General features: G+C 44.4%; 1 protein-coding gene across 1 annotated transcript; it reads right to left on the bottom strand.

Annotated features, from left to right (window-relative positions):
- Positions 1-1,088: 1,088 nt before the first annotated feature.
- si:rp71-46j2.7 (uncharacterized) lies at positions 1,089-8,960 on the bottom strand. The gene is made up of 16 exons (XM_068740685.1): positions 8,772-8,960; positions 8,055-8,160; positions 7,175-7,388; positions 6,924-7,066; positions 5,995-6,157; positions 5,853-5,908; positions 5,203-5,387; positions 5,010-5,117; positions 4,780-4,905; positions 4,532-4,630; positions 4,299-4,457; positions 2,891-3,464; positions 2,078-2,141; positions 1,809-1,996; positions 1,632-1,720; positions 1,089-1,533 (listed from the first exon to the last, which is right to left on the bottom strand). Exons 1-16 carry the CDS (start codon positions 8,958-8,960, stop codon positions 1,435-1,437), a joined length of 2,562 nt encoding a protein of 853 aa, XP_068596786.1. The 3' UTR covers positions 1,089-1,434.
- Between the last annotated feature and the right edge of the window lie 551 nt (positions 8,961-9,511).

Genomic DNA, 9,511 nt, shown 5'->3' with positions numbered 1-9,511 from the left:
TTCACAGCCGCTTCATTGGTGGCCCGTGGTTGTCATGCAAGTGGCCGGCTCCTGAGTGTGTAAAGAGGTTTCATCTGCAGGATTGCACAAAAACCACCAGGCAGGTTTTCATGAAACTTAAAGGTTTGGGTAAACGATATCCCATTAAATGTTGGATTGGGTCGGGATGAAACAGCAGATTCACTTTAGCTGTGTCAATCTGTGAACCACTAAACAGACTTTCATGAAAATTACTGGGATGATGAGTCTTAAAGCCAGAAAGGCCATAAAATGTTGTTGCTGTTAATTAAACAAACATTTGTAGAGGGGTGATGTACTCTGCAGAGAGCAGCTCTGGGTTTTTCTCTTTAATTCTTCCTACACCATTTCTCTGTTAGAAGGCCGGGATCTGTATAAAGAGTCATACTAAGACTTATTTGCATTCTGGCTAGCAAGTCATCACCTCAGGCAGATTACATAAGACTGGCCGGTTTCCTTGTGTAAATTCAGCGTGATGCATTTATCTTGTTCTTGAAAAACCACGAGTTCACATTGTTACTCCGCCAGCTGATTTGCCACTGAACAGAAAAATAATATGAATAATTTGGCTGAATTTCCATTATAAAAGGTGTGAGCTATAGAGGTAGAATTTCCATTCAGGGGTAAATTCAACAAACGTGCCATGGCTATGTTGTTTTCCAACTGATCAAAGAGCATTTCAAGATGAGACAGATCAATTATGTGATTCAAACTGAAGTAATTCTTTCATGTCTTCTGCAGATTCTCCAGGAGGAAAACGTGGAAGTGCTTACACATTTTATTTCAAGTCAATTCACCTCCAGGATGCCCCCATTTGGATTAATCGAAATAACCTTTATTTAAGAAATACATATTGGATCAGAGAAAATAATCCACCACAAACCTGCCAATTATTTCTGTTTTGACTGAATTTGTTTTTTTAAATGTAGTCGAAACTCATGCACATAATACCACAGATATATGAGAAAAAAAACTTTATTAAAATAACTTGGACATTATTTATGTTAAGACTTTTTCATGCTTATTGATTTTGTCAACCTAACAGGTTTAGGTAATTATTCAATGTGAGATATAGAACACTTGAGACCATATTTTCCTGTATACAAACACAAGTGTATTCAAAGTGACAATAATTCAGTAAATGGAAAATCTATAATGAATTGCGAAATTTAGACTGAAAATATAAATTATAGTTGGAGTTTAATAGCAAAAAAAAGTAAAGTACAGACTGCCTGCTTGGTTCTAATCATAAAAACAAAAGGAAATCAACAACATGTTTGAGGTAAAAAGTACATAAAGGAATTTAAGCATCATTGAAATGGTATTTGAAGTCATCTTTAGAAGTTTAATAAATACTTTGATATCATAAAATCTTTTTTAAACAAAGTAACATTAAAAAAAAAAAGGATGTACAGCTCAGTTGGTGGAATTGGTCACTTTCTTCAAGGCAGCTGTGCTCACATTTAGAGATGTTTCATTGGGAAAGAATTCCCTCAACAGGAATGACAGAAGCATCTGTTACGAAAGATAAAATACGATCAGAATACGAGTTGCCTGCTTTAGTAAATAAAATGCTCACAATAAATAAAGGCAAAGGAACTACGGATACTCACATATGCCAGAGTCTTGTTTTCATCACGATCCTGGAAAAGATTAAAAACAAATTCCACATCCGTCTTCTTCAGGATCAGATAGTGGGAATCTATGGTGAGAAAACAAAAAGACATTTCAGCTATTATCACATGGAAATAACTGCACATCTGCTGCTGGTGCAGAAAGACGCGGCCTACATTTGGCATTGATTAGGTCCTGTGCTCGCTCCCGTGTCTCGTTCTTCTCCTCGTCCGTGCGACGAGGAGGATGCGCTGCTGCTGCTGCTGCCGGCTGTTCCGGCCACTGTTTCCCCCGCGCAGAGTCAATCAACGAGGCCGTCTGCATCTCCGTTGGATTCATCTTGTTTAGGAAAGCGTTCACCTTCCTGGAGGGGAACACGAGCAGAAGACACTCGCACGGGGCGATCCAAATCCTCTGGACACTTATGAACATGGAAGTCGCTTACTTTTTCAATATGGGAAGAACAGGTTTTAATATGGCATCGAATATGTTGATGAGGATGGAGTTACCTGTAAATGCAGACAGTATTGGGTATCATTAAAGGACTAGATCAATGTTTTTGTATGTTATATGCTTTAAAATGTGCCATTTTGGGATAGTTTAGTCAAGCCAGAGTGGTTTTTATGTGAGTATTTCTGTCTGAAATCACAACCTTAAGTGAAATAATCTGCAGGATAACTTTTACTAACCCTAACATTAACCATTCCTTGTTAAACCAACCCAATGAATCTGTAGAAACACCCCAAACCCAAACATCTTCCTCAGACTCGGCAGTAACGTCTAGCTGTGGTTAGGTTCAACGCTAGTTAACAGTAATAAGGAGCAAAAGAAAATACACCAAAAAGTCGCTCGTCATGCAACACAAACAACCCATGCAAATTTGTAATCAATCATTTTAGAATCTCTAATGTTTACTATCTTTTTTTTAAACTTATTTTCCCTGCTAAAGACGGATTTAGGAGCATAAAGATAAGACTAAAAGCTGGAAACGAACTGCAGCAGCACAGCCGCGTATAAAAAGGGATTATGTTTAACACAGATTGTAAAGCGCTCTCCATTAATGTCAGTACCGAGTCATGTAGGTTATTGATTAAGCCTGCAGCTTAACCAGTTACGATGTTTAGTAGACTGTAAAAAACGAAGGGTTTTGAGAATAGTCATTAAACACGAAGGGGGTGCCCAGGCAGGCACAACAAAGCGACCCTGAAGCTTCTAAAAGATAAGAACGCTCCCCTCTGAGTTTGAACACTGAACAAACCCGATATTTCCTTCAGCAGATCAAATATGGCTTTTGTTGCCTCCAGCTGCTCCCAGTTGACTTGGCTCCTCTGGCTCTGGGAGTCCTCCCCTCTTGGCAAGGTGCCCTGGTCCTTCCCTTTAGCCTTGTTTGCTCCGCCAGACTGCTTGATGGACATTTTCTCCTTTTTAATTGCCCTTGCGCTGAAATGACGCCAAGATGGGCCTTCGGCGCTCTCCCCGTGCAAGTCCCCGTTTTGGCTACAGTGTGGCACGGGCTCTGAGTCCGGCGGATCGTCATCGTCAGTGTTTTTTGTTAATGCCAGAGAGTCTTGTGACTTGGATCGGGACAGGCCCCTGAAAAACATTTTGAATTGAATTAAGGGGTCGTCGGAGTCCTCGGTTTTATCCTGGGAACAGTCGTCGTTTGCAGACTGTGGTTCGTGTTCCGCTTCCTTAGGAGGATCTGGAGGAGGACCGCACGGGGAGATAAGAATAGTCGGGATTACAGCACTCGGAACATCATCGCCCTTCCCTGTAGACGCACCAGTTGTGGATTCGGGATGTAAAGGAGCTTCCGCCTCGTGGATGGAGCTCTGCAAAGGAAACAAAGCAATCACGTTTTGACAGCCGACGCAGAGGCACAGTCCTTTTAACTCCAGGAAGTAAACAAATCCATACAAGAGAGAGAGCGCTCCACGATTTCTGCACAAACACGGCACAGTTTTAATGTCTTTCCTGGCATGGGAGGGTGTTTTCTATAACCTGAGAAAATGAATTCAAACAAGAGCAAACCTTGAAACAAGACGGTTTAACAAAAGATGAAAACGGTACCTATGAAGAGGTGATCATAACTTCATTATTAATCCTAATCATTTTTTTAAATCCTGGTGTATTTATGTCACTGTGGTTTCAGATTGGGTTTCTAACTGATTAAAAATGTATAAATGCAAAACTCATTTTTGTCCCAATTATGCAATTACTCAAAAATTACATTAAAATGAAATGTACTTTAAAAAAAAACCCAATGGGGAGATTCTATTTTTCCCATTTAGAATGTTACACACACACACACACACGCACACACACACACACACACACACACAGGGCCTACAGCCATGCAAGACGTGGCGGAGTGATGTGTAGCCATGCGGCGGTGCTCTCGGAGCAAGTTTTAGGGTTCGTTGCCTTGCTCAAGGGCAGCTCAGGAGTGTCCAGGAGGAGAATCGGCACCTCTCCAGCTACCAGTCCACATTCTATACAGCTCCACGCTGCTCTTGAACCGAACCGCCATCCGTTCGGTTGAATATCTACATGCAAGGCTTGTTTTACGAGGATCCTCGGGCTCGATGCATCGTTTCTGATGCGAGGAACAAAATACACGTTACATTTTATCTTTAGATGACTTCAGCCGATGCGGTGACCTTTACCTCGTCTTCATCGTGACCCGGGGTCAGGAAGTACGCTAAACCGCTCAGAATGCCCCACACGCCTCCATAGTGCTGCTCTTCATTCAGCAGTTTGTCCAGAGGGCAGAGGAACTGAAACACCGGCTGAGTGCGGCCGATCTGATCATCAGACACTAAATCCTGCAGCGGAAGTAAAGCGTTGATTTCCTGACGCGCTTTTCTGATCGCACGCAATCGTCTCCGGCGAGTTTCACCTGCAGAAAGCGCTCCACAGACACTCGGGCATCTTCTTTGATCTGAAGGTTCACCTCAGACTCCTCCAGCACCATAATCGAGGGCAGGCCAGTCGAGTCCTGGGGGGGGGGGGGGGTTATCAGCAAGGAGTCCGGGTAAAAGATTTAAAGCTGTCGCTCACACGACTGCAGTTCAAGTTTGTGGTGCTGCTTGAAAAAAAATAAAATTATAAACCCCACCGTGGTTCGTTTCGGTTTTAGCCTTTTACCTGCCATCGATTGCAGAAGTGAATAACATCCATGTAGGCCTTCCTGATGTCCCACTGCAGGTTCTCTGGACTGTCCTTCTCCTCCAGGTGGATGGTGAAGACCAGTTGTTCATTCTCCATGCAGGCCTACAAAAAAAGAAGAAAGTTTAACTCCTACACAAACAGCTCGCTGAAGGACAGATGTGGACAGAGCCTCTGGAGACGGGCAGCAAGTGATATTCATTGCTCACGTGAGGGATGCTGACTGCCCAATGGCCGACACGCCACATCTCATAGGACAGCTTGAATTCCATCATTTCCTCTTGGACCCTTGTCATGTAGCTCTCCAGATCGCTGCTCTCCTGCCGTTCGGGCAGAGAAGTGACAATGAGGTGATCCGTATTTCACAAGCCGAGCGCACGTCGTTCGCTGCCACAGACTCACCCTGTCAGAGTCCTGCTGGCTGTGAATGGAGCCCTCCCCGTCACTGTCCTCACTGGACGCGTCGCCCTGCCTCATCATCACCCTCAGCATCAGATTCCGCTCCATCATCTTCATCTTCTTCTTCTTGGCTCTCTTGGACTTCATCTTGCCCACAAACTTTGACCATCCTTCTTTGATCTTGTTGCCTTAAAATTGACCGTAACCATTAAAAACTCGCTCCGATGTACCAGGTGTCATCAGTAAAGCTCCACCTTCAGCTTCCGTTAACCGGTTAACGGCAACTTGACCTCTGTGTTTTCTACTCGGGCAGGAGAAGGAGAACCCAGAATCAAAATCCCACCAGCCGTTTTTCCTGAACTTATCATGTGATCCTTACGGAACTTTCATCACATCACAGGATGCATCCAAACAGGATTATCACATTTTAAAGTCAGGCTGGCAAAGAAAATCTGACTACAGATCATTATTCATCAAACTGCTGCACAAAGCATGAAGTAAACAGTGCGCTCTATTCTCTTCACGCTCCGTCCGTCTGTCTCGGGTCTCATTATCATTCTCATCAGAAATGTTTTCCCCGCTCAAACCTGGAAACCTGCTTAGAATCGGAGCTACAGCTGAAAGCCTTTGATTCAAACGATCTCACAACACACATTTTCTTTTGGCCTTGGTGCCGGTGCCGGTCGATATCCCGGCTTCTTCCAAGCTCCTGGGGAACACAGAGATGTCCCGTCACGAATGCATGTGCTGGAAGAGGCCCCACGCAGGGACTGGGGATGAGGACAACCCACTCACGTTTTGCTGCCCTTGCCCTCCTGGGAAGCCAGAGAGACTTGATCCGGGTCGGACCCACACAGCTCCTCCACGGAGCTTCTGGGGGTCACGCTGTCAAGCTGGCTCACCACCAGTTGGTTCAGGTTGTCGGGGTCAGACAGCCACGTCACCAGCAGGCCCAATCCTGAGAACAGCCAGTCACATGTCCTAGCCTTTAATTAAGCTTGGGAATTAGGTGAGATTAATATTCAGATAGATTGACTCATGATTTCTCAATATGTGAATTGTTACTTTTTTTTTGCATTATGAACCCTTTTGGAGAAATGTCTTTGACATCTGGTTTCAGTGAAAAGGACAATAAAAGAATTCCTTTTTCTGTAAATCCTAATTTCTCAACAGAAAATTATCATTGTGGGATGAGCAATCTGGCCAAAACAATAGCTGCAACATAATTTCAGGAGCAATCCCAATCCATGATCTAAAGCCTGCTGGTTTTACCACTAGTTCGGTTCGGGTAACACAGATCTGCCAGTCGGTGTGGCCGGTTGGAGAACAGAAGTAAAATAGAACAAAATCTTCTATTTGCCTGCAAAACAATTTAAAGCTTCAAGCTCATTAAGAAAAAAATGTTTCTGCAGGAAAAAGATTCGATTCTAGAAGCAGAGGAAACAAAACGCTTGCGACCGACAGCAGTAAAAAAAAATCACTTCATGTCGAGCCGCATGCTTGAAAATCCGTCTGCTCAGCGAGACTCCGACCGGAAAACTCATTTCATCTCCAACTAAAAATTACAGGACCCTGAAGGGAATTTCACAAATCAGCGAGGAAGGCATCTTCCTTTCATGTAACCCGAGATTCACTTTCGTTCATATCACACTTGGAGAATAAGATGTGAGGCTTAGCCATCATGTAAAGGAGGGGGGGGGGGGGGGAATGTAAGGCCTTCTTACCTTTTAATGCAACAACCTCAGTCAAGGTGCAGCGGTTGATTTCTTGACTCCAGAGAGATTTGGGGAAAAGGTTCCGGACCAGAGTGTCGGAAAACTCTCTGAGAACTTCGACCTCTTGTGCTCTTGAAGTGAAAAGGAGTTCTCTGGAAAGGAAAACAGAAAGCCGCGGAAAGACGGATTTGCTTATGGAGTCGAGACACGTTGCAGTCGTTCACGCCTACCTTTAAGACAAAGCGGGTGCGGCGGCTCACCTGTCAGACTGTCTGGCGTTATGCAAGTGCTGGCTCAAAACACGAATGGAGCCCACGACCACCTGGCCCAGGTTGAAGTCTTTGGCCGTCTCGATGATCCGGTCGATGATGTAGTCCACTTCCCCTCTGAGCACCCGGTACAGAGGTTGGTGCTCACAGGATACGGAAACGTGGTACCACGGCAGAATCACCTGAGCGTAGGCGCACTCAAACACTGAGGGAAGAGTCAGGGCAACACCGGTCACATCGTCCCACGCGCTGCCCCGGACAGAGCACCGAGAGCAGGCAAGCATTCCCCTCCTAACTGGATCTACAGCGTCCACACGGTGATCTGGATCATCAAACGGTTCTAGATTGTTCTCGGTATCTTTATACACCAACCATGAAAAGTAAAAAAAAAAAGTTTATATTAACTGATTTTTGAATCTGTAAATGAAGTTTTTAATGTTGAAATTATTATTATTATTTTTAAATCGAAACAGGTACCCAGATCGCTCTGAAAATTTGCTGGGATTTAAGACCCAGCTTCAGATTTTGTTTTTCCACCAAGATCATCGAGCAGTTTTTGGCAGAAGACATTAGAAAATAAGCAAACTGAATAAACCAGCGATGAGATCCACACCTTCAGGATCCACAGAAAGCAGGTCTGAATTCCCCATCCCACTCAGTGTCCCCCCCCCCTTAGTGTCCCCGCCCCTTGCTGTGGTGATGCATGTAACATGATCTCCAGCCGGGTCTGTGGAGACTTGCTTCCTTTCCCACAGTGTCAAGTCAAAACACAGCAAGCAGAGATCTGCTGAGGGCCCCCACGGTTCCGTCCCAACATTCTTTCTCGGCCCGTTTCTAACCTGCGGAGGCTCCGCCTCCAAACAAGCCTCACCTTTCTGCAGGGACTTCTTGACGTGTGGATACTGACATCCCAGAGCTTCAGCCCGGCTGTGGCCTCCATCTGTGGAGTCAGCGAATAGTTCCTCCTCGACAGTTCGCTGGCAAAAACACAAACAATATTAATTAAGAACGCAATGAAGCTTTCTGATTATTGATTGATTTAATTAAGAACGCAATGAAGCTTTCTGATCATTGATTGATATGAATTAAGAATGCAATGAAGCGTTCTGATTATTGATTGATATTAATTAAGAACTCAATTAAGCTTTCTGATTATTGATTGATATTAACGGTATGAAGCTTTCTGATTATTGATTGATATTAACGGTATGAAGCTTTCTGATTATTGATTTTCATTAAGAACGCAATGAAGCTTTCTGACTATTGATTGATATTGATTAAGAACGCAATGAAGCTTTCTGATCATCGATTGATATTGATAGATTAAGAACGCAATGAAGCTTTCTGCGTTGTCTCCCGTGTTAAGAGTTTAAACATGTTTTTCAGGCCTCAGAGTGGGAGAACAACAACAACAAAAAGTCTCATTTTACAGACGCGCACACAGGAACGCGCTGTTAAGTCTTGTGCTGCGGGATCTAAACGGTTTCCGCGCGCACACACACACACACACACACACACACACACACACACATATTATCAAACCCGACTTGGTTCGAACATCCCACGGACCGTGGGAATAAACACGCACCTGGAGGGCATCTTCCTTCGCGTCTTCCTCGGTTTGCGTGCTGCTCTCTCGGCCGCAGTTTCCGAACAACAACGGAGCAGAGAAACAAAAGAGGAAACACAAGAAGTACTGCGTGACGGCGTGACCCCAGTCCGAGCAGCACCACGCCAAGCCCAGGGCGGCGGCCACGGCCAGCCGCCACGCACGCATCTTCCGTCCGCCTACAGGCGCGGCTCGCTCGGCTCGCTGCTGTGCGCGGACGCGGCGGGGCCGCTCAGCCGCATGTTCAGCGTCCAAAAGAAGCGTTTCCTGAAACGCGAAGGGAAACCGAACTTCGTGAAGTTGGTCTCAGAGCGGCTGTGATTGGCTGTTTGGAGGGAACGTTGTTGATTATGAGCAGGATGCCATCTGCAGGTTCCAGCTGTACCTTACATCTATCTATCTATCTATCATTATCTATCTATCTATCCATCTATCATGTATCCATCCGTCTATCCATCTATCATTATCTATCTAGCTATCTATCTATGAATGAATGAATATATTTATTAGATAGAATGTTAGAGTACAAGTACAGTCACACAGTAGCATGTATTACAGTACAAATAAAGTCAAACATCCTGTCTAAGAGGAGCATTTCAAAAAAAGCCCTTGCGGTCTTGTTTCCGTTGAAAGTCCTTCGTACATAAATCATCCACAATTAACAATACAAATTTAGCAATACAAATAAAAATAAAACCAATATTAAATTACACAATTGA

Source organism: Brachionichthys hirsutus, chromosome 6, assembly GCF_040956055.1.
Source record: "Brachionichthys hirsutus isolate HB-005 chromosome 6, CSIRO-AGI_Bhir_v1, whole genome shotgun sequence".
NCBI lineage: Eukaryota > Metazoa > Chordata > Actinopteri > Lophiiformes > Brachionichthyidae > Brachionichthys > Brachionichthys hirsutus.
The sequence above is the reverse complement of the archived record's forward strand: the minus strand, read 5'-3'. Positions and strand labels throughout refer to the sequence as shown.

Coding starts and splice junctions, on each gene's coding strand:
- si:rp71-46j2.7 (XM_068740685.1), bottom strand. CDS start 8,960: ATGCGTGCGTGGCGGCTGGCCGTGGCCGCCGCCCTGGGCTTGGCGTGG. Junction 8,161..8,771: donor CGAAGGAAGATGCCCTCCAG/GTGCGTGTTTAT, acceptor TGTTTTTGCCAG/CGAACTGTCGAGGAGGAACT. Junction 3,465..4,298: donor CGGGTCACGATGAAGACGAG/GTAAAGGTCACC, acceptor TTTCCTTTGCAG/AGCTCCATCCACGAGGCGGA.